General features: G+C 38.7%; 1 protein-coding gene across 1 annotated transcript in view; it reads right to left on the bottom strand.

The window, feature by feature from the left end:
* SPTA1 (spectrin alpha, erythrocytic 1) overlaps window positions 1-25,311 on the bottom strand; it is a gene marked incomplete at both ends in the record, with an annotated part of 72,763 nt that overhangs the window by 1,112 nt on the left and 46,340 nt on the right. The window contains 24 exons of the mRNA XM_082833191.1: window positions 480-626; window positions 1,011-1,064; window positions 1,959-2,146; window positions 4,542-4,593; window positions 5,063-5,107; window positions 6,204-6,316; window positions 7,142-7,438; window positions 9,788-9,997; window positions 12,571-12,647; window positions 13,286-13,448; window positions 14,428-14,526; window positions 15,037-15,169; window positions 15,665-15,786; window positions 16,388-16,508; window positions 17,685-17,893; window positions 18,946-19,050; window positions 19,236-19,373; window positions 19,887-20,018; window positions 20,281-20,443; window positions 20,894-20,997; window positions 21,533-21,676; window positions 22,546-22,743; window positions 22,858-22,957; window positions 24,926-25,107. Of these exons, the coding sequence (XP_082689317.1) occupies window positions 480-626; window positions 1,011-1,064; window positions 1,959-2,146; window positions 4,542-4,593; window positions 5,063-5,107; window positions 6,204-6,316; window positions 7,142-7,438; window positions 9,788-9,997; window positions 12,571-12,647; window positions 13,286-13,448; window positions 14,428-14,526; window positions 15,037-15,169; window positions 15,665-15,786; window positions 16,388-16,508; window positions 17,685-17,893; window positions 18,946-19,050; window positions 19,236-19,373; window positions 19,887-20,018; window positions 20,281-20,443; window positions 20,894-20,997; window positions 21,533-21,676; window positions 22,546-22,743; window positions 22,858-22,957; window positions 24,926-25,107 (3,296 nt within the window). The remainder of the gene's footprint in view (window positions 1-479; window positions 627-1,010; window positions 1,065-1,958; window positions 2,147-4,541; window positions 4,594-5,062; window positions 5,108-6,203; window positions 6,317-7,141; window positions 7,439-9,787; window positions 9,998-12,570; window positions 12,648-13,285; window positions 13,449-14,427; window positions 14,527-15,036; window positions 15,170-15,664; window positions 15,787-16,387; window positions 16,509-17,684; window positions 17,894-18,945; window positions 19,051-19,235; window positions 19,374-19,886; window positions 20,019-20,280; window positions 20,444-20,893; window positions 20,998-21,532; window positions 21,677-22,545; window positions 22,744-22,857; window positions 22,958-24,925; window positions 25,108-25,311) is intronic.

The raw sequence follows: 25,311 nt of genomic DNA, 5'->3' as shown, positions 1-25,311 counted from the left end.
CTCTTCAAGCTGAGTTGAAGACCTCTATTTCTGATTTTCTTTGGTCCTTGGTATAAGAAAGAATTGGTCTCTACTAGTAACGTAATCCCTCTATGACTCTGTCCCACCCTCACAAGCACACAACAACCCCATCCGCAGGAGCTGGCCTTTGAATAATCCATGTCTCGTTAAGATCTTACACAAGGGAAGGAATTATTCTCTCAAGTTCCTTTCTCAGAACCAGCTGAAATTCCTAGATCAAACATAAACCAGGAATTGAACAAATTGCAGAGCTGGTGCCTGAGTTGGAGTTAGTGCCATGAACTTCTGAGATAATCCTAAAAGGGCACCAAAAGCTGCTCAATTCATTTATAGTAGTCTGTATATTCCTACTCTCAAGATGAATTAATTTCATATTTTATGGATTTTACTTTCTGTGCTTGCCCCCCCCCCCCAAGCCTCATTCCCTGCTATGGTCTGGCCCTTGGTTTTCCTCTTACCTCCCTGGATCAACAGCATCCAGGAATTTCTCAAACTTGGGCTCAGGTTCACCTTCCTCCACCATGGGCAAGTAGTAATTGAGCCCTCTCAGGCAGGACCGGAAATCTTTGTGACTTAAGCGATCTGTCAAATTCTCATCAAAGTGCCTAAAGAATAAAAACATTTTATCAAGTTCAATAGGAATCAGACTAAAAAAGAAAAGAATAGTTATTTTTGTACTAGTTGGGGCTTTACTAACATTCCATAAGTTTATCAGTTGAGTGGAGAGCTTGCCTGTGTTTCCACACTTTTTTAAAAACCTAACGGATGGAGGGAAATGAATAAAATGTTGAACATAAAGTAAAAGTATTTCCTAAAATCAAGGAATCCCATAGACATACTAAAAGCCAAGACTTGAAGCTAAATAACATATCTATATCTTCATTTAAGATCCTACTAAATCACACTGAGGGAAAAAATAATAGTTACTTGGAAATTCATTCTGATTGTCTGGAAAACAAAGAACCAATCAACTATGAAGTTATACTCACCTGAAGGCTGTTTCAAACTCCTGTAGTGTCTCCTCACTCAGACCAGTGATGTCTCTGAAAGGAAAAACAAAAATTAACCCATGAAATAAACAGAGAAATATAAAAAGGCATGCCATAAGAATAAGAGAGGAATTTTAGTGACTTTTATGCTAGTCAAGTGATCTAGTTCAGGGGTTGGCAAACTATGATCCATGGGCCAAATCCAGTCAGTCACTCACTTTTGTATAGTCAATGAACTGAGAATGGTTTTTACATGATTAAAAATAATCAAAAGAAGAAGTCTGTTTCCTTAAACATTAAAAATTGTGAGAAATTCAAATTTCAGTGTCCATAAATAAAATTTTACTGGAACATGTCCATGCTCATTCATTTATGAATTATCAATAGATGTTTTCTCTTCACAGCAGCAGGGTTGAGTAGTTAAACCAGAGGCTATATGTCTCACAAATTGTATGATACTTATTATCAAGATCTTTACAGAAAAAGTTTGCCAGTCTCTGATCCAGATAACTAATGCTGCCAAAAAAGCTATGGAGAACTAAGGCTGCTCTGATATAATTAATTTATTTAGAAAAAAACTGAAAATTTTCTTTTCTGCTCTATACTTTGAATATTTATTTCATTCTAGACATTTCGGTGGGAATTTTACAAAAGGGAATGCTTTCTGAAGAGGTCATAGATGGTGAATAGACTCAGAGAAATGGATGGTGAGTAGACACAGGGGTTTGGGAGCACTGTGTCCCAGTTTATAATAGCCTCCTATAAAAAGAGAAATAGTCATTCTGTGGGTCAGTAAAGAGAGAGAATATCGGTTCTGGGGATAGTGAGTGTACTATTGCTGAAGCAACTCCTGTATACAGTACCCCAAACTTTAGTTCTTGGAGCTAAGTTTCTAATACCTAACACCACCCACACCCTTGCCCAGCCCTGGCCATGGGTTCTCAATACCTGGCTTGGATCTGTTCTTCCAGACTGTGTTGCCTTCTCATCCCAAGCTGGTAGAGCTGGTCCCACTGCTGAGCCAGCCCAATGGTGCTATATTTAATGTCCAGGACCAGAGCCTCTTCTAAGTTTTCCCCCAGGTCCTCAATCTTGGTCAGCTTACGCTTCATTGCCTGGATCTCCTTCTGCTTCCTCTGGAAAAAGACAAAGAAGAGAGGCAGTCACCCAGGGTACCAGATCCAAACCTAGGGATGATACAGAAGGTAAGAAGCTGATAAGTTTAGACTTCCCTTCATTTCTCCTTTTCAATTATCTTCAGGAAATTTCCTGTCCTCTGTAAAAAATGAACTACTCAGGAAAACCACCTCACTTATATTTGTATTCCTCATTTATAAAGTGGTGGAAAGGTTAAATGACATGACTTCTATCATTCTGGTAATCTGTAATAGATAAATCTAAGTGTCAACAGTTATATACTGCAGATAAAGAAGGGTAGGATTTCCAGGATCCATGCTCCCAGTGATTTGCATCATGAATTATGTGCACTATTGATTGTGGTTGAGCTCTGAGGTCCACTTAAACTTCCCAGTGTTCACACTTCAGTCTCCTTCATTGGCTTGGACAGACTTCCACAAGACTCTTCTGTCATTCAGGCATATTATATGCCAAACGTCTACATTTAGGTCATGTTTTCTGAACAGGGGAATGTCTTTTCCTAAAGAGGGGAGGAGTGAATTGGTTGTGATGAGGGGGGTAGTTGTGAAAACATATTAGATATTACAATGGTTTGTGGCCCTCCAAAAATCAATCCTGTCTGACAACATCTTTTTAGCATTAAGTTCTCTCATTAGGGATAAATTAGATTTAATTAGTTAAATTTTTATTCTGGTGGTGGGGGGAAAGAAAATAAGGTTAAGGTTAAAAACACTGTTCTAGCCAACTGCTTTTTTTTTTGACCATTTTATTTTTTTAAACATCTTTATTAGAGTATAATTGCTTTACAATGGTGTGTCAGTTTCTGCATTGTAACAAAGTGAATCAGTTATACATTTACATATGTCCCCATATCTTTTCCCTCTTGCATCTCCTTCCCTCCCACCCTCCCTATCCCACCCCTCTAGGTGGTCACAAAGCACTGAGCTGATGTCCCTGTGCTATGCAGCTGCTTCCCACTAGCTACCTATTTTACATTTGGTAGTGTATATATGTCCATGCCACTCTCTCACTTTGTACCAGCTTACCCTTCGCCCTCCCCATATCCTCAAGTCCATTCTCTAGTAGGTCTGCATCTTTATTCCCGTCTTGCCCCTAGGTTCTTCTGACCATTTTCTTTCTTTCCTTTTTTTTTTTAGATTCCATATATATGTGTTAGCATATGGTATTTGTTTTTCTCTTTCTGACTTACTTCACTCTGTATGACAAACTCTAGGTCCATCCACCTCACTACCTAAACTCAGTTTTGTTCCTCTTTATGGCTGAGTAATATTCCATTGTATATATGTGCCACATCTTGTATATCCATTCGTCTGTTGATGGACACTTAGGTTGCTTCCATGTCCTGGCTATTGTAAATAGAGCTGCAATGAACATTTTGGTACATGACTCTTTGAATTATGGTTTTCTCAGGGTATATGCCCAGTAGTGGGATTGCTGGGTCATATGGTAGTTCTATTTTTAGTTTTTTAAATAACCTCCATACTGTTTTCCATAGTGGCTGTATCAATTTACATTCCCACCAACAGTGCAAGAGGGTCCCCTTTTCTCCACACCCTCTCCAGCATTTATTGTTTCTAGATTTTTTGATAATGGCCATTCTGACTGGTGTGAGATGATATCTCATTGTAGTTTTGATTTGCATTTCTCTAATGATTAATGATGTTGAGCATTCTTTCATGTGTTTGTTGTCAATCTGTATATCTTCTTTGGAGAAATGTCTATTTAGGTCTTCTTCCCATTTTTGGATTGGGTTGTTTGTTTTTTTGATATTGAGCTGCATGAGTTGCTTGTATGTTTTGGAGATTAATCCTTTGTCAGTTGCTTCATTTGCAAACATTTTCTCCCATTCTGAGGGTTGTCTTTTCGTCTTGTTTATGGTTTCCTTTGCTGTGCAAAAGCTTTTAAGTTTCATTACGTCCCATTTGTTTATTTTTGTTTTTATTTCCATTTCTCTAGGAGGTGTAGCCCACTGCTTCACTCAATTATTAAGAGATAATCTAGATTCAATTTTATTTTCTTACCACATCAAATAATAACAGAAATTTGTCAATGTTACAAGTTGTAGGCCAGGAGCTTTTGCATTTGTTCCCTTACTTAATCATTAGAGTAAGTCTATAATGTAGCTATTATTGACTCCATTGTATAGATACAGAAATTGAAGTTGAGATTTAAGCAAACTGACATCCATGTCCATGAAGTGGTGGCCAAAGGTTGGAATGCAAATTGTTGGCAGGGTTGACACCAGAGACTTAGGCTTTTGACTTTTGGGCCAGGGGACTTACCTAAAAGAATCACCAGTTTCCTTTGAGTAGTTTTTCTTGCACTCTTTGTAATTCCAGCAATGTTTAGAGCTAATGAATGAACATTACTTACTTTATTTGCTTCCAGCTGGGATTCTAGAGTTCCTGTTTCTTTCAGCAAAGATCTAGTTAAGAACCAGAGGAATACATTACTTATAATATCAGAGGTCAGTATTTTACACAAACAGACCAACTCAAAACCCCTACACTTCTATAGTTCTTCCAAGTTATATAGCTTTTCTGAAATGAATTTTCACAATGCCAAATTTTCACAAGACCAAACCATCTCTGTTTATTGGCAGCAAATGAAAAGGAAAGTAAGGCTCTCCCAGTTCTTCTCTGCCTACGAGAAAGCTTCCATACTTCCCTCCTAGTTATTATTCTCAAATATACCCTTAACCTAATGTAGGCAAGACTTCACCTAGTGGGGTGTAGGGCCAGAATGATATACACTTTGCTTCTCTTTCTTACCCCACATTTTACTTAGGGACCATCAGATTGCAATGGGATGAAGATGCTTTAGTACTAAGGCCTCCTTAACTAATTCTTTCAGAATGATACAACAAAACAAACATGATAACATAAAATACTGACCCATCCAGAAAGTAATCCCTGGATATGGAGGTCCAGATCAGGAATCAGAAGAGAGAAAAGTGAAATCACATGTTAACATGGTTTACTTAAATGATCTTCTTTCTTCAGATTTATGATACATTCTAAATTCTTTGTACCTAGAAAGTATGAACCTGTTCCAGCCACTGTCCCCAAAATGTCCCCCACACTGAGAAGTTCAGAGCCTTCTGTGCATCTCTTTACTTTAGGATGAAGGGCTCAGGTGTCAGGTGATATGCTCAGTGTTGGGCACCTGCTGCCAGGGGAGGAGGGACCAAAACCAGAGGCAGAGGAGGGTGAGCTGTATATCCTCTGCCTTCCGTCAGATGTTTTATTTAGCCATGATACAGAATTTCTTTTTGTTCATTTTCTGATTTATCCTTGTCAATGGGTTTGTAGGAACAGTAGCATGGATTGCCTAAAACAACACTTTAACTACATAATGCTGACCCACCTGCTGAATATAGTCTACCACCTTTGACCATTTACTCAAGCCATTTGCCCCAGAAGATGTGACAAATGTTATTTTCATGTATAGAACATTTTGCATTTAATAAAAGCAATTAGCATATATTATCTCACTTGATTCTCTTCACTGTTTTAGTAGTCAAGCAACATAATAATTTCCTATGAAGTATTCACAGTGTACTCTGCTCTGGTTGTGCCAATAAATACATATGTGACCTTGATCAAGTCAACTTATGTACTGAACTTCTTTCCACATTTGGAAACAGTGGTAATAGGATCAGCTCTGTACACTTTTCAAGGTTGCTCTGAAAGTTGAGATAATGGATCATAGAAATACTTTGTAAAGTACAAAGGGGAAGGCAAACATAAGGGACTGTTACTATTTTTGGACTGTAATTATAGGCGAGAGGGAAAAAAAGTATCAAGGAGAGAATACAGAATGGGCAACGAGATGAAATTCTCATTTCTCAATTTTGCAATGATTGATTTAGAGTACAGTCGATTCCAAATACAAAGCACAGACAGGATATGGTGATTTTAGGACAGCATAAATACTGTAAGAGTTCCCCTTCCTTCCCTCAGTTATGTATTTCATCCCTATAGTAAATGGAAAGTATAGTATAGGGATCATGAGTTTGGGGGTATCACAGCACACCTGGTCTGCACGATCCAATCAAGGAAGGCACTGGCATTCTGTTCAAATTCTTGGCACATCTCAAAGTTCTTGACCTGTCTTGACTCTTCCTTTTCCAGCTCCTGCTCCCTTTCCTAAAACCCCAAATCACAGATAGTAATGTGCACATTGCAGGCCTTTCTTTGAATAAAATAACTGTTTCTGAGTCTCACCTGCACATCTTCCCTCTTCCAAATCTCACCTATCTTCCAATACTATTGCCTGTGTGCTCACTTTTCTTCCAGACCATCTCTTCTCATCTCAGAAATGTGAAAGAAGCTTATGCAACTTCCCATAAGTACTTACAGGTGTTACCAAGCCCAGTAACAAATAAACTAGTAACAAAGGCAAATCTTTCTTCAACTCAAATTTTTTCCAGTTGAAATTTCATTTAAATGAATATAAACGTAGCTTTAAAGGAAAAGATAATGAGTTGCCAAATGAAATTGGTGATTTTATAGTGAAATTTTTCTTCGTAAACTTTTAAAATACTTTCCATAGCTTCAGTAATGAGCATTACTATATAGAAAAAAATTAAACACAAACACATTAAAAAGGCACTTTTGGAGATGTGTATAAAATAGAGAATGCCTTGGAGTATATATACTGTAAAGATATATACAAGCCTCATGAACTTCTCATAACCTATTTTTAGAGCCATCTCCTGGAGCTTGTGCTTGCTTCCTTGAATCACCACTCAACACCCAGATGCTTGAGACTCTAACCTATAGGGCATAGGGCTATGCCTGTTGTGAACATATTTCCAAATTTTTTCTTAGATTGTCTCAGTGCATGACTGCTGTCCCAATATAATTATTAATAGTGTTCCTTTCTTTCTCAAAAGTCCCCAAACTTGGATAATATATCAAGTGATCATGCTCACTATAGCCAAAGGAACTCTCTGCTCTGCCCCAAGCTACCTTGACGATGTCAGATAGGTGATTCCAGATCCTTTCTAACACCTCCACTGTTAACCACGTATAGGGACTAGAGGACACATTTAAGGCCTTAATCTGCTGGTCTAGCTCTAGCAAATAGTTGAAGTCTCCTTGGGCCCTTGTCAAGGAGGCCAAGAAGTCCTCATGGTCCTTCTTCAGCTGCTGAATTGCATCCAGTGAGATACAGGGCACAGGCTCTGACAGGTCCTCCTCAGCATTCTCACACCAGTTGTTGAAAGCTGAAGCCTTGTGTGCAAATTCCATGAATAGATCCTCGGCCTAGAGAGGAAAAAAAAAGACACCTCCATCCTTTCTGATAAAGCTCGTCAGCAGAAAAGAAGACTGAGGATAAAAAAAATGACGGTCTTCAAATATTTTCAGGGCCAACACTCTAAGAGGGCAGAACTAAAACCAATGGAGACCATGTGATCAGATGGATGGACATGTAAATTCAAGGTACAAGCCCTGATCCTAGCATTTTCTCTTCTTCCAACACTTACAAATGAACTTGGATGACTTCTAGGATTATACTAGCTATAAGATTCCAAAAGTAGCAAGGGTAGATTGCAATGATAAGATTTCATGATTTCTTGTTCTGATGTCTGTGTTCCAAGTCTACTTGGCACATAGTAAACATGCACAAATAAGTGTTAAATGAATGAATGGATAATTGATTGAATAAAAAGTATCAATTTGTGGGATAGGCATTTCTTCTTTCTCTCCTCTGATCTTCTGCAGACCACACTTCTTTGATGTCTGTTTGCGTATACTGAGTACTCATCCTACCTTCCTTCTAAACCTTGTTCAAGGCTCATCTCATGCCTGAATCCCCTGCTTAAACCCATTTCCTACCCTCTAATCTGTATCCTTATCCATGCAATACTCTTTGGAGTTATTCATATGCTCTGAATGACTTTGAATTTCTAAATGAGAGAAATAGCATGAATTTTCCCAAACAGTAGGTAATAGAAAAGTTTTAGATACAAAATACATCACATAGGGACTTCCCTGTTGGCTTGGTGGTTAAGAACCTCCCTGTCAATGCAGGGGACACAGGTTTGAGCCCTGGTCCGGGAAGATCCCACATGCTGCAGAGCAACTAAGCCTGTGCGCCCCAGATACTGAGCCTGCACTCTAGAGCCTGCGCGCCACAACTACTGAAGCCCATGAACCTAGAGCCCGTGCTCCACAACAAGAGAAGCCACCGCAATGAGAAGCCCGTGCACCACAACAAATAGTAGCCCCCACTCGCCGCAACTAGAGAAAGCCCGTGCGCAGCAATGAAGACTCAACGCAGCCAAAAATAAACAAATAAATAAATTTATAACAAAAATTGAAATAAAATACATCATATATTTTGGGTCAGCAGATTGTACTTTCAAAGAGAGTTATGTTATACAGATATGAAAATAAGTTTTCATCTCCAAACATAGAGGTTAAAGAGGAGAAAATTGACCCAAATGGAAGGAGATTGCAAAGGTATTACACCATTACACCTTCTCTGTATTCATTTCAGCAATCTATACACTAAAATAGACCAAACACAGAGAAAACTAATATTGCCTCTACCCAAGAAGGACATGAAAACCTATAAATAATGTCATATTGTTTTCATAATATTATGTATCAACTGAATATTTTACAAAGATTTTAAAATCATAAAATAAAACTCTTTGCAGATTGAAAATTGAGTAAAATAGAATTAGAACGTGAAGTATCTTCTTATGTAGAATGTGTGTATGTACATATATGTGTGTGTGTGTGTGTGTGTATAGATATGGATATGCAGTTTTCCATTAATTGCTTTAACTTTTCACTTAAGATTAATTTCTGTAGGTTCCATGTCCTTCAATAGAGTAGAAATTAATTAAGGATCTGATTCTGCATTTGTGTGTTTTCTGATTCCTGTAACTCCCTACCTTAACTTGTTGCCAGGTACAATACTTCTTATGGTCTAGAAATACTCAGTAATTTCACTGACCATCTTGACTTCCTTTTACTATTAATATTTTTATCATCAACATCCAATACCTTAGCAGCCACTACCAGAAAAAAACATTTTAAAACTTATATCCATATAGAACATGGTGGTTTATATTGCATTTTCAGATCTATTATCTCTTTTAATAGTGATAACATAGAAATAGCTATGATGGTGATATTACCTTATTTTATAAATAGAGAAATCAAGGTTCAGAAATGTTAAGTGACACATGCAAGGTCCCCTAGCTAGGAAAGATGAGAACACAAGTTATACTTGTCTAATATTCCTTTTATTTGAGTTAGCAAAAAAGACAAGGACAACCTTGACTCCTACATGCCAGTATTAGGTCTTCCATACAATAAGATCTTCTATCCCTTGTCTCACCTACCTGTTTCCATTATATGTACCTGGCTTCCATCATAAGTCAGATGGATAACTGATAAATCAGTGAAAAAAATACTCCCTATCAATCTAAAAAAATGAATTACTTCTTGCTCATAAGAATGTCTTCCTGATTCTTTGCAATGTACTCACTTAAATGTCTATAGTATTCAAACACAGTTTCCAGTATCTATTTCTGGATTTCATGGCTAAGGTACAGATAATTGAGGCCTGATGGTGGTTCACCACTTTTTTTTTTTTACCTTCTGTAGGGGCAGCTGTTTTTTCAGCAATTCCTGTCTGTGGGCTTCAGAAGCTTCCAGCAGCTGTTCCCAGAGCCTCAGCAGGGCAGCATGGCGCTCCTTAATGGCTTCAGTCTGGCTGTGCTCAGCAGCCACCAGTTGGTCCTTCAGGTCAGTTATCTCAGACAGTCTCTCTTGCTGGAAGCTCTGCAGACTGGCATGCAGTGTGTCCTGAGAAAGACCCATAGAGAAGCTGTGAACAGAAAAATAATGCAGATTCCAAGGGGTCATTCATACCTGGGTTCCACCAGATTGGACCTATACAAGAGTTTAGAGTGATGCCCAAGGAAAATGAAATAGGACTTAGAGACGTTTGTAAACATTTGCGATTGGAATTATAGTTAAATTCCAGTGTTTTAAATTGGATTTTAGATTAGGTACAAAATTAATATTAAGGGAGTATTGGAGCATGATGTGATAGTCCAAATCAAAACTAAATTCTTCTTAAGGCTCATATTCTAAGACTCTTTTATATCACTTATTAGATTTTGCAGTCTAATTAGCACTAGACATTGTGGGAGTATGCAAACTAACAAAAGACCTTATACAGGTGCCAGTTATACAAATGATTGTGTGTGTGTGCATGTGTGTATGCAAATGATATCAGAATCACAAAATTCAGGATGTTCCACTTCCAGCTTTAACAGGGTGGTATGTATTTGACCAATTCTCCCTTTGAGAACAACTTTTAATGCTGGATAAAAGTACAAAAAATCAGCTGTTTGAAAGGGATCAGAATGTAACTCAGGTAGCTATAACTTGAGGGATCAAAATTCCAGGGAGAAGGAAATAGTAGCAAACTAAGAGTAATACTCTCTGTCACTTTCCCCTTTGAAGTGTAAGCTGTACAGGGTGAGGTAGTGGAGGAAGCAGATGTTCAGATCTTTTGATCATCTCATGGAACTAAAGGGACAAAAATTGGAGTTCTGGGAAACTGGGGCATCCACGGTTTAAGAAAATCATGAAAAGGGAGCTGCAGAAAAGGAGGCTCAATAATCTCCCTGTATGTCCCCATCAGGGTATTTATAGATTCCTAAACACAAGTCCTAGAAGTCAAGCAGAAAACAGTAGCTAAGAATGTAAAATCTAAAGAATCTAAAATCTAAAGAATCTAAAATCTAAGAATTTTCTGCAGTCACACAGTGCTGTGATCAGGACACATCAAGTAGGAGCAGACTTAGTAAAAGAGGTTTAGTTGAAACCTCTAAAGTCCCTAGGTTTAAGAGCAAACTGAAAAAGGCTAGTCCTCAGGAAAACTGAAATCACATCTTGAATCATTACTGAAAAAAGTGGGGTTGAATAGGTGATAGGGAGGTGTTAAATTATAGCTTTAAATAAAACTCATGAATTAATTACTTTAAATGTAAATGGATTTACTACTCCATTAAAATCATCAATAGATAATAAATCAAACTCATCTATATTATATTTATAAAAGACACATCTAAGACATACAGACACTCTGCACTTCTATGTTCATTGCAACATTATTCTCAGTAACCAAGATACAGAAGCAAACTAAGTGCCTGTCAACAGAACAATAGATAAAGAAGATATGTGATATACACATATGGAATATTATTCAGTCAGGAGGAAGAAGGAAATCTTGCTGTTTGCAACAACTTGGATGAGACTTGAGGGCATTATGCTAAGTGAAATAAGTGTCAGAGAGAAAGACAAATACTGTATAATGTTATTTACATGTGGAATCTAAAAAAGGCAAACTTAGAGAAACAGCCAAGCTTAGAGTACATTGGTGGTTGCCAGGGGCTGGGAGGTGAAGGAAATGGGGAGAAATTGGTCAAAGGGACAAACTTCCATTTATAAGATTAACAAGTGCTGGAGAGCTAATGCACAGCATGGTGATTATAGCTAATATTTCTGTATTATGTATTTTAAAGTTGTTAAGAGAGTAGATCTTAAATGTTCTCACCTTAAGAAAGAAATGGTAATTATGTCACAGGATGAAGGTGTTAGCTAATGCTACAGTGGTAACCATTTTACAATTTATAAATGTACCAAATCAACAACAAAAACAAAAAATATAAGGGCATAGAAATATTTTTTAAAGGGTTGGAAATAGATATACATTGCAAATAGTAAACAAAAGAAAATTGGTATCGTATACTAATATATGAAAAAAAATTGAAGAAGTGTTAAAAAAAGTGTTATTGGAGAGAAAGAGAAACTTTTCATAATTAAAAGAATCAATTCATCAAGATTATTTCATAATTCTAAATGTCAATACAACTTTTAACCTAGCTTTAAAATATATAAAAATAAAATATATAAAATAAAATATTTAAATAACATAAGTAACAAAATCTGATAGGTAATATAAATTATTGCAAAATACACATTCTTTTCAATTGTACAAAGACTATTCACCAAAAGAGTGAATAAAATTTTTTTTTAATTAAAAAAAATCAAGTAATATGAAATGAAGTTAAAAAATAATAAAGATATAAAAAGATATTAATGGAATATAGTACAAAGATACAACAGAGAAAAGTTATATAGCCAAAAATTGGTTCTCTAATAAAAATGAACACCTATTGGCAAGACTGATGAGGGAGAGAAAACTAGCAAATTATCTCTATCACGAAGGAAAGGGGAACAATATTACAGGTCCTACAGACAATAAAACCACAAATTTAGGAATGAAATAATCCTGTGTGAAGCTTCTGTGTGATATGGGTCTTGGACTTCACGGGCATCTATCAACAAGGCAACCCTGCTCTCACCTGCTTTGCCAGGAGAGTGAGGAAGGCAGCGAGGTCTGCACCATTGCCATTGGTCTTCAGGCTTGTTTCTTTCTCAGCTGAAGAGCAAAGATAATTAATAAGAAGGGAAATAGAGTCGGTCTTGTACCAGCTGTGGTAAGGAGAAAAGGAATATTTACTATAGGCCACAAGAGAGCCTCCTGACTCTCAAAACAGATGATTCATTAGAATATGGGGGGTGTAGGGTCCAGTGAATTGTTTTTCTAGACTTATGCAGGATAAAACTGACTGAAACAGAGCTGGAGCCAAGAGGACTTTTGAATGTTTCATAAGGAAAACTGCAGACTAGAGATAAATTATAAGTAAATCAAACACACAGTTTATTGCCTAGAATGTTTTGCCATGGCCCTATCTTGCTGAATATCACATGTGAAATCACCAGTTTCCAAAAAAAGATGTTCTCTGGAATTATAGTACTTAGTTATCCCCTCAGCATGTGTCTCTGTGTGTTTGTGTGTGTGGGGGGCATGTGTGTGTTTGCACGTGTGTGAATGTAATTGTAATTGTGTCCAGGTGGGATAGGAGTGAGTAATGAAGGGAGTGAGTAATGAAGGTGAGTGAGTGATGAAGGGAGCATCTTTCTTCCCATGGTAAGCAACAGAGCCCCAGGATCCATTCTATAAATGGAATTATCGGCGTTTCTCAAACCTAAGACCCTGGCCCTCACACGTCATACCTATCCAGGCCTCAACCACATCAGCCTTCCAGTTGAACTGCTGAAAGTCATAATCATCTTCCAGTTGTAACTTCCAAGCAGCCATTGCCTTGCCCAGAGAAGGGGTCTTTTCTTTTAGAGCCTCTATCTTGGTAGAAATCTTCTCTTTATGCTGACTTTCCTCCTGTAACACCAAGGTCGAAAGGAGGAGAGACAGATATACTGATGAGTGTCCAGGGCCAGAAATGTGAATTCTTTAATATTATTAAAAAGCTCTCATCTCTCCCATTCCAAATATATAGCTGCTCTCTTCTAGGTCTAGTGAAATTATTCTATTATTCACCTATAATAGAATAATATCTATTCCACCCAGATGATTATTTCTACCCCAGCATTTGGACAATCTTCTCATGTTTGTCCATATAAGTGTGATCTTCTTAGTTGGCATAAGCATCTCGAATGTACAGAGTCATCTCTGTTTAGGATTCTTTTGTATTCTTTAGGATTCAGCATTTAGATCACTGAGCCTCTGTTAAAACAGGCAGTTAAACAAAACAATGGTTCTCAAATTACAAAGAGGTTTCAGTGGGGTCCTCATCTCTAGAGGCATGCAAAGAAATTTCTTCACATTCTTAAAATACTCTATGACCAAAGCAAGTCACATATAACATATTTTTAAAGGCCGTATTCTGCAGAGGATAAGAGTAAGAGTGTCAACAAATGATTTTTTTAAAAAATCTAAAATGTGTACCTATAAGAACTTGAAAAACAAAACTTCCAGAAAACAGAAATTGAATAAAAAATTATTTACTGAAACAATAACAAAAAGCCAGCTTAGAAGAGATTATCAATGGTCTATGTTTGATTTTAGCACTGCTCATGATTCTACATTTGGGCCAATCCCTTTCTGAAAATCCTTTTTTTTTTTTTATGGTACGCGGGTCTCTCACTGCTGCGGCCCCTCCCACTGCGGAGCACAGGCTCCGGACGCGCAGGCTCAGCGGCCATGGCTCACGGGCCCAGCCGCTCCGCGGCATGTGGGATCCTCCCGGACCGGGGCGCGAGCCCGTGTCCCCTGCATCGGCAGGCGGACTCTCAACCACTGTGCCACCAGGGAAGTCCTGAAAATCCTTTTTTGACCCAGAACCCCTAGCGCAGCTCACCTTGCTCAGGATGTCTTCTCCTTGAGCACACACATTTTGCACTCGGATCTCATGGACTGCGAAGTCATTCTCCAAAGCTTCGAGTTTCTTTAGCAAGCTCTGTGTAAATGAGTCAGTGAGAACCAAAACTTCCAAGACTAGACAATCTATCCCACTTACATTGTGATTCCTTTTGATGCCATTCACCAGGGATGATTCAACTCAATTGGCAGACTAGGTGAGTGTCCCCTTACTCCTGCATAGCTCCACTAAATTCCTCTCCCCAAACTCTTCACTTGCCAGAAAGACAATCTTACCAGAAAAAGAGCCAAGGGAATACAAGTGACATTGTTTCTAACTTACCATGTGACCTTAGACTTTTCTGGATTTGGGAATGAGTGTTGATCAAGGTAGTACATAAGGATTTCCCCACATTGAAATTTACGTAATTCTAGGAAACATTCCATCTAGTGGAAAAATATTAAGTATCAAGAACATCGTATACTAACAACTGACCTGAAAGTTTTCTTCTTCCACCAGAAGAAAGATTCTAATTTTACAGATGAAATGTTGACTACTTAAGAAAAGATTCAAAGAGAAGAAAATTGATCCATTCAGCCTGTTACTCACCTGAGTAGCAGCCAAAGTGTCTCCAGAATCCCCTCGGGTAACCATAGCTTCCTTTTCACTGATCCAAGCTTCCTCCTCCTCAGCATTCTCCATGAATTCCAAGTATTCTAGGGACTCTCCCAACCGAATCCCTCTGTAAGAGGAAAGTAAACCCCAATAGATAAGAAAAAACTAGTAAGCAGTGGAAATGTAGCAGAGTGGAACTATCTTGTAAGATTTTAATTGGCTATAGGACTATATGGTTATAAGGGAGAAAAATATCCCTTCATTCTTTTATTACTAAGCACTGCATGTAATGTTAAAACTGGGGAGATGTATAAAGTAAAACGGGGATGTGGGGGATAACGTGGTATGAAGGATAACACATGTAGGGCAACAATGATAAAAGACAGCAGCTGCAAGTAAGCACAAGAGTAGAGGTATATTCAGAACACAGAGGCAGTGTCGGTTCTGCCTGGGGTACATGGGGAAAGCTTCATGGAAGACTTGGCATTTGAGCAGGCACTTAGAAATTAGACAGAGATTGGTAGCTGGGGAGAAATGCTGAGCAAGCACTTAAATGTCTTCTCCATACCAACCGAATACCTGCAATCCAAGAATAGAATTGGGCCTCATCGCCCCAACTCACCGAGCCTTGGTCAACTCTTTGAGCTGGTCCCAGTGTTGAACAAACTGATCCAGCCTCTCCCGGATCTCCTCTCGCCCCACGGCAGCCTTGTCTCCCAGCCTCTCTGCCATATCCAGCACATTCTGAAGAACACACCCCCTCCATGTCACATTACCCCGCAACCTCTCCCCATTTATCCACAGTTTCCTGGCAAAAAGTGTCTAGCCCTTCACACCCTCTGGCTCTTTTACAAACTGGAGGTACTCGAGGTGGTCCTGACAATCCTGGGAGAATGAAGGAAGCTGCAGTAAGATCTAGCAAGCTAAACGTCGCCAAGTATTCGAACAAATACCTTGACGTTTGCATGAGGCTACTTTCCAGGATCTGCTTTATGCATTATTCGTGGTCACAGGGTGACCCTGTTGCCAAGCCAAGACTCAGGGCTGCCCTCTTTCCATACGGCTCAGCTCAGGTACAGATTTTCCAGATGTCCCAAACTGTAACCTAATTGTCAGCAATTGTGCCCTGGACTAAAAGTGCTCCTTCCATGGAAGAGCATAAGTTTCCATGCAGATTCTTCTATTCATAGGAGACAAAATGTGGAGGAGAACACTTGTGAACTCTACGACTAACTCTCTATGTGACCTTGGCATGCCACCTTCACATTTTGCAGCCTCAACCCATTTATCCATAACATGGACTACTATTAGATTACCCCAGTCTTTTCAGGTTTCATATTCCTACCTGGATGATGGGTTCATGTGCCACCAACTCCCCTTCTAGGCGTTTGTGCTTCTTCAGTAAGTTCTGAACCCCCTGCAGATCCCTCCCATAATCCTGGGATCGCACTCGTACCAACTTCTCCCTAAGACCAAGGAAAAAACAAAAAATATAGACTTTAGACATCTGAGGTCATCCTAAAATGAAGGTTTTCTAAGAGTGTGTGTTTGGCTGGGGGTGGGGTGGGGGTAAATTCTGGAACACGGTGGTGTCATTAATCACAAAGTTAATTAGAGGCAGAGGCTTTCAGCAAAATATCTGACTGATGGCAATACAAGTTAAAATAACATGCTGATCTCTACCATATGCATAGCCGTAACAGCCTTCCCATTACTTCCTTTGCCTGTCTATGTGTGTATATTCTCCATAACTTACAGTAATGTTTCTCTTTCAAAAAATGTGAAAATTAGAGACACACATACCTACATATATACATATACAAACATATATGCATATATGACCTTTGTCATTTTTGTCTATTAATATCAGTAACTAATTTAGGTAAAATAGGTATAAAGAGGGACATTATAGGAATCATGGCCGTTGGATAGGTTCTGAGCGTAAAATGTTTGTATATCACCATGAAGCATGGTAAAAGACATCGTAGACAAGATTATATCATCTTACTATTTCTAAAAAGGTTCAAAAATATCCTACTAGTTGCCCTATGCACATTTTTTTCCTCTAATTCATTGATTACAAGTAAGAATCAGCAGGCTTGTAGAAGAGGAACATGATGAGGCAGGGTGGAAGTAGGGCAAATAATTTAATTTCTAAGATTTTCCAATCACATTTTTTATAACAAAAGTAGAATTAGCAATAATACCATAGCAGGTACTATGTAACATTTTATGCCAGTGTCAAGTTCAGTGGCATATTACAATAGATACACAAGATACAGAAAGAATCATGACAAAGATCTCATCAGTCTGATAAGTTGTAAATGCTCAGCTGTCTCATTCAGAATGAGCATTACACATTCTTTCCAAAAAAAATATATACAGTTTCTTAATTTTCCTCCCAGAATGTATATGAACTGCTCCCCACTCCCTCCATGCCTGTCTCCTTCTGCCTGCGTACAGTGAAAAAATTTGGGAAAAATAAAACCAATGTTCATTTCAGGCTAAGGCAGACATGATTAAGAAATAATGCGAACTGCAAGAAGCAACTATGTATTTCATTTCAGCATCAAATAAGAACATGTTTGGTGGATTATCTATTTTCTTGGACTAGCCATGCAATGTGAGCTGGCAGTACATACTCTATCCAGAATTCCTCATTGTCTAGGTCCTGGAAGAACTGGAATAAGGCATAGGCCTCTTTCAGTTTCTCATGGTGTTCAGCTGCCAATTTCTGGACATTCAGGAAGCGCTCGTTGACATTATCCCTTTTCTCCACAATCTGGTCAGTATTGAAAGTCCCGCTGGAGATCAGATCTTCAGCCAACGTATTCAGGTCCTTGAGTGCATCCTAGAAAGCCCAAGTGTCCTCAGTGAATAGTATAGTATAGGTATTAAGTAGACCCTGGACTTTAACCACTACTAGTTCAAGTTCAAAGACTGGGTCAAATAGATCATTTTTGAAGATAATGAATTTGACCTTATGCTCTTTTAACTCAGTTTGGATAAGGGCAAGACCAGAGGAAATAATGGATAGCATGGCTACATTATTCGAACTATACATTTGGCCTTCTGATGTTTTCCCCTGTATTTTCTTCCTCTCCCGATATGGAAAATAAGACCTTGGTGAACAATGCTGTGTCTCCGCAGAACTATCTTTTCACAGTGCAGAATATGACACAGATTGATGGATTGAAATATTCAAGAAGAAGCTACTCTATTGGTAATATTCTTAGGCTGATCCCACCCAGAACACAGCCTTCTTCTGTGTCTCTTTGCATTCTAAGTCTGCCGCCTAGTGATGTCACAGGGAATATCATCAAGTCCTGAAACTGAACTTAGAACCCTTTGACTTCTTGCCCTTTCTGTGGGTATCTGTGTTACCCAATAAAACCGATAATATACAATGCTCCAGTGTGAAATGAGCACCTGTCTGAATGTTTATTACAGCTCTCAGGACACATCTATGCTTGATATTAGGATACAACTGGAATGCTCCATAGAATTTTCAGAGTGTATTTATAGTTCAACTCCACAGCATGTGTCCCCTATTTTTTTTTCCAGTTGTTCTGTAAAATAAAATTCTATTTTCTCTCAAAGACCAGATCAGATATTCAGCTTTGGAAGAGAGTGAGTTTATATACATAGGTCATTAAAAAGTAAACAAGATCATTTTTAGGATCTACTTCTTGGAGTCTTAGAATCTATTCAATATAATTTAATGAAAATAGGTTAATGGTTCTGAAGCCCATGGACTTGACCTGATTATAATGACTGATGGATGAGAACACTAAGTTCAGTTTTGCAAGCCTATGTTCTCAAATGGACTCCTAAGACAGGAGACAGAAAAGTCACAAACATTTCCATTCTGGCCAGAGGAGTGGGATTCCAACACTACTTAACCTTTCGGGCCAACATCTCTGTTTCCAATAGCTGATGCTTCTTTAGCAAGTTTCCTGCCGAAGCCAAATCCCTGGCGTGATCTTTCATGGACAGCAGTGTCTCTGCCTGGGAATGGAAGGATAAACAAATAAAGCTGTCAGATGCAAGCTGTCTTTAAGGAGACCAAGATTAGCAAATACATCCCCCAACTTTTCCCAAGAAGAGTCAAGGAAATTGTTCATGCAAAAGTCTGTTTATCTGACAAGTATTTATTAAGATCCCATGCCCATACCATTTCCAGGTATAATTACCTCTGAGAGCCAGAACTCAAAGTCCCGGATGCCTGTGTTGAACCTCTGCTGGCGACTAGCTTCGTTGAGCTTCTGTCCTTTGTCAATTGTTCTCTCAAACAAGTAGTCCCAGTTTTTCTCCAACTCTTCTACTTGACCCTAGCCTCCCAAAATTGAGTGGTCATTATGGTGTCTAGGGTCCTGTGACAACTTGAAAGGATAACGTAGGGAGGCTCTGGAGTTAGGGTGTAGTCAAAATCTGCCAGTACTGGAATCTTATATATTGATATTTTAAATCAGTTATGCTGGTTTAAATCTGAGAAAGCAACGGGAGGTGTTAGAAGAAATTTTGAATAAAGGGTCATGGGCTGATTACGGAGGCTGATGCCTAAATATCAAAGCTCTTGGTAGTAGGGATAGAAAATATAAGGCAAGCATGATAACACATAGGAATTAAGTCTAAAGCTTTCTTGGAGGTCAAGGTACTGAGTATGATGGAAGTGATAAGGTCTGAGCATCACTATTTTCCTCCTCCTTTGTGCAAAAATCAAAGGGAAGACAATTAACTATGAAACATATTCCATATCCCTACACATGAAAACATTGAAAGAGTATAAAAGATTTCTCTTTGTGTGCCTTTGTAGCCCAAAACCCATTGTGAGCAGGACCTACCTTCATGGTCTCTTCATTGCCATCACATGCCCTCCTCTCAATCAGAGTGTTCCCCAAGGTGATGACTCCTTTCACCTGCTCAGCTCGGCCATAGACCTCATTTTCAAAGGTCTTGTGCTTCAGATATTTTCTCTGAAGGGAAAGCAGAAACTAAATTACCACCTAATTTAGGAAGCAAGATGAGATAAATTCTGTTTAAAAGGAAGAGTTAGCATTTCTATCATAACCAAGGTGATGATAACTTCTGAAGAACTCACTCCACATTAGACTCAGAAGTCCCTGAAGGCAGTGACAGTGCTCTGAACAGTAAGGAAGTGTTCAGTATCACAAGGCGACCATTCATCCAACAATCTGAGTATGTTGAAGTTTTCCAAGATTCTTATCTTGAACTTGCCTGAATGTTGGTGGGGTCTTTGTAAGATTCATCACAGGCTATGGGCAGCATCTCACTGATCCATTCTTCTTGGTCCTTGAGGTCATGGTAGAATTGTTTTAGGTCAGCATAGTCTCCAAGTTTCGTTCGCTCAGCAATCAGCTGTTCTTTGAGAGCCTTCCATCTGGAAGTCAGGGCTAGATTACTCTCTGTCCTCTACCCTTCCACCAAGCTTTGATGCCATATTCATGAATCTTCTTATTTGCTTACCTGCCCTTTCTTCTCTCATTATTTATATATTTCTATGTCATATATATAAACATAGTTATATATTATTTATTCATATATTTCCTTATGTATTACATATTATATTTATATTATTATATATTCATATGTTATATATAACACAGTCTCATTATTTTCAGATATAAAATAAAGTGATTGTCAGGTAATTTCTAAGGTAACTTCCAAGTCTTTCATTTTATGAGTCTAGATCAGAACATTTCCCAAATTTTCAAGATAGTTTTAGGCATTTAGAAATGAGAGCTCAGTGTTACCACCATCCTCAGTGTTAACAAAGAGGCCGCTTTGCTACATCTACCTATAACTCACAAAACAATTGCTCGGGCCTGACCTGTCTAGTACCCGTTGGCGCCGAGCAGCAATCTCTTCCTGGGCATAGTGGTCATCAGCTATGAGCTGCTCAGCAAAAAGTTCTAGTTCAGTGATCTTCTTTTCCTAGAAAAAAGAAAGAGAAAAAGCCCAGATGCATGGAAATTAGGCCCTTCATGCAATCCCAGACTCCCTCCTAGAAAAGGTCGGTGATATCTTTATGGCTTCACAAAGGGAAACAAAACCAAGGCCAAAAGGTAAATGCCTTATGGGGAGGTGGGTTTTAACTCAACAAGAGGAGAAACAATAATGATACTGAAATGAGCTACTTCCCATCTCAGTATGGTGCTGAGTTCCCTATAGAAGAGACACTTCCCATGGCCATTGTAGAAGATGATTCCCACATTGGATGGGATGTTAGGCAGTATATAAAATAGCTTCCAATTTTAAAAGTCAAGTTTTAAAAAGCTGGATTTAAAGTAAAAAGTCCAGTGTCCCATGCGACTTGGCTAAGACTAAGCCACCATGTGCCCTGCCTACTTCAGAGTTTTCTCTAAGAATCAAATGGGAATTAAAATAAGTATAAACCACAAACATGTGTAGAATTTCTGTTATTATTACTAATAGCTATTATTGGAGTTCTTATGTTAGTTGTTATTACCTGGGCAGTGATTGCTTTGTCCAAATCGTCACGTTTCTTCATCAAGGCCTCCAGACTGTCTAAGGAACCCTTATCATCTGACCTTAGGTAATTCTCACGTACCACCATCCAGCTCTCAGCCTGATCACAGTTCCCTCGGAAAAACTATGGGGAATAAAGTTGAACGTATATGATATATTCATTCCAGGTGGACAGAGGAAATTATCTCCCCAGTCTCCTGTGATATTGATATAAGGGACCCTGTAAGGTGTGCCAATATTCTTCCAAGAAACATTTATACCATAAATCTTAGATATACTAGACCTTTTACTCTTCCCTGAAAACATGTTTTATGTTCTCATATAAGCTATACTCTCATATAAGTATATATGAGCTATATATCTCTATATATCTCATATAAGCTATACTCCATCCTTGGAGTATAGGAAATACTCTCACTATTTCCCATATCCTATACATAAATACTGGCTGGTTATTTCTTTAGGACTCTGGTAAACACTATTTTTTAGGGTAACCTGTGACACTTTCACTCCCTTCCCTCAAAAGCGTTAATCACTCCATCTGCCATAATCTCAAAACACTCATACATTTTATCAGTAATTATCTTACTGTATGAGAATGATCTGCCTACATGTCTAATTTCATTACTTTTAGGAAAGGGACACTATCTTACTAATCTTTGTGTTCCCAGGGCCCTGCACACAGTAGGTTCTCAATAAAACACAATCAATCAAACCCTCAATCAATCAATAAAGTATAATCACCCAATTTTATGCCCCCATGCCCTGGGACTGACCCCTATTTTGTTTGGCTTTTTTAACAGGAATAAGGAGTAAAGAACACCACAATGAACAGTCTACAGAGCAGGAAATACAATGTCAAATAATCAAGAGATGCCCTTATGCTTTCACCATGGAAGTCCAGAGAAATAAGCACCTGTATTAACCACATAAAATTGCATAGATGAAACAGAGTGCAGCTAATCCTGCCTAATGATTGGGAATTTTCAGTACCTGCAATTCAAGACACTGATCTAGCATCTTCTTGCGTTGTTCCCAAGCTTTCTCCAACTCATCTCTCTCTAGTTTGACAGCTTGAAGTTCTTCTTCAATTTTAGGGCTGGCACGGTGCCCACTGCTTATAAGATCTGTACCGAAGTCTTCTAAGGCTTGGAAGGTGGGAGCCTCGGCCTCCATTTCAGCAAGATGCTCCTGTGGCAAAAAGGGGGCAGAGACTGTGGAGGCCAGTGACATCTCACCAAAGTTGTAAAATGAGGGAAGGTCGTGAGGTCATGTGATCAGGGACTACGGCTTTTGTAACCGTACCTGGTGTCGCTCTATCATGATCTCTGTGCCAGTTAAATCCTCAGCTAGCTCCTGGGATGATACCATGCCACCAATGCCACTGAGCCAATTCTGTTGGTCCCTAGAGAAAGAGACATATTGACAAGAGAACCTTGTAACTTGCTATAGAACTGTCCGTCCTTGGGCTTTTTCTCCTCTAGAAAACATTTCCATATCAGTATTTTCTATCAAGTTTATATACTTCACAAATTTTAGACTTGTTGTTTTCACTTTCTAACTTAATAATAGCATTCCCTTGCCTTTGAAATTTTCTTCACTTATTATCTCTTTTGATTCTTGCAATAATTTTGTGTAGAATTCTGGGAATTCTTTTCTTTCCATTTTGGAGATGCAGAAGTTGGCCTAGAGAATGTAAGCAATTTGCCCATGTGCTAAAACTAAAAGCAGACATCTGGAGTAGAACCCAGACACTGGAATCCTGGACTGGTACATATTCCATTACTCCTAACAAGTCCTGTTCCTTTAAAGTGGATAGATCTTGGGTTTAAAGATCTATTTTAGTATAGAATCTCAGGGAAGGCATGTCTTTCTTCTTACTTTTATTCCCGATAGAATCCAGTACATGATTCTGTCCAACACATACACACACATAGCACCCCCACCCCCTACTCCTGTGCTATTGACTAAATCAGGGCCATTTCCCACTCTTTTAGCAGTCAAGAAATTAGGCAAGGAGAGCTCAAGTCCATCTGCTCCAGATGGTAAATGTCAAATAATAATGCACTGACTTAAAAAATTATATATGATGGTCAGATTAAGCATCTCATGAAGAATGCCCTTGCTCTTGTTTGCTAAATAGGAATCAGTAGCTTTAGGACAAAATGGTCTCTTCTTTTGTAAACTTATTTATTCACTTATTTAAACAATTAAGTTTTATTGGGTGTTTACTACGCACCAAACATTGTGAAAGAGATACATTTGTGCCTTCCAGGAGCTCACACTTTATATTGAAAGAAGAAAAAAAAAGCAAACAAAACATAGACACTAATACATGTTTTTAAAAAGTACTAAAAAGCAAGACTGTCCTAAAGAGATAAAATAAGGTGTTAGAGTTGCTCTGAGGGTGGGGATATTACTTTTGAAACATTGAAGAGTAAGACTTCATAAAGAGAAAGAGGCAGCATTTAACTTGGAATCTTAATTACAGGCAGAACCTATATATACAGAGATAGATGAGCATATATATGATTTGGGGGAATGAGTATGGATGCTATTTATTTATACTGTATGAAAAACTATAGCTTTCCAGAGACCCTGAATTGGGGAGGGGTTTGCCAAGGGCAACTGCAATCATTTGCCAAAGTTGCCCCCTTTTTTCTTCAAAAGTGTTGCATTGCAAACTACTACTTCCTGAACACTCAATTCTAAATGATCCTCTCAGCAGACTGATATGATGGGGCAGAATGTGAGAACTGTTCCACAGATAAAGTGCATATTTGCTAAAACGTGATAATGTCTAAAGTCTTTAGCAAGGCAGTGAAACTTCTCCAGGACTTAATTTTAACATTTCTGAGTTTATCTCTTGCTAGTTCTCCTTACCCCTGTGACATACAAAACCCAGGCTCTAGCTGTCCCCACATCATGGATATTCTGTACCTTTCTTATTCTCACACTTTTGTTTGCATAGTTCCATCTATTTGTTAGGATGTGTGTTTTGGGATGTATTATGTTCTACCATGGTTATCTGTATTCTTCTTTGCTTCTCCAGTAGACTACTCCCCCCCCCCATATCCTGTAATTCCTGCTATAGCACCCTATATATAGTATACACTCTATAGAAACTTACTTAATTGGCATAGATAATCTCACATTCCTTCAAACTGAAATATTTCAGTTTGAAGGAATTGGCTTGAAATATTGAAAATGAGAATTTTGTGCCTTACCGGAGGTACAATCTGGACCTAGAGGTACACTCCAAACCCAGCAGTGAAGAGCACCTGTACATAGACTGCTCCTAGATGCTCCACTCATGGGCCAGACTTGGAAATTGCCCACCCCACCTGGTGGAAGTCTGCCTCTGGAGCTTTACCTGGCCTGGCTGAGGAACAGGAAGAATTTTAGGTCCTCCTGTAGGTTCTCCTTACGTTCCTCCGTAAGCCCCAGCAGGTCATCCCAGGCCTGATTCAGCTCCAGTCGCTGCCTTTGCAGGTCATCGGTGGCATCTGGGTGGGACTCACTGAGCCGATCTGCTGTCTCCCCCAATACAGCCACCTAGGAAGTCAAGAGCTCTGACAATCAGCCTGGAGTCGCACCTGAATCCTAACAAAGGAAGAGTTTCAAGCCCCGGTGGTGCTCCTTCCTCAAATAGACTTCAATGAGGTACAAGAACACCTTGCTACTTTATAAAATATTGTACATTTAAGAATAAGCCTTTGTAAAAATAAATAAACAAACAAACAAATAAATAAATATATA

The sequence above is a fragment of the Leucopleurus acutus genome, assembly GCF_964270905.1.
Source record: "Leucopleurus acutus genome assembly, chromosome: 2".
In the NCBI taxonomy this organism is placed as follows: domain Eukaryota; kingdom Metazoa; phylum Chordata; class Mammalia; order Artiodactyla; family Delphinidae; genus Leucopleurus; species Leucopleurus acutus.
The sequence above is the reverse complement of the archived record's forward strand: the minus strand, read 5'-3'. Positions and strand labels throughout refer to the sequence as shown.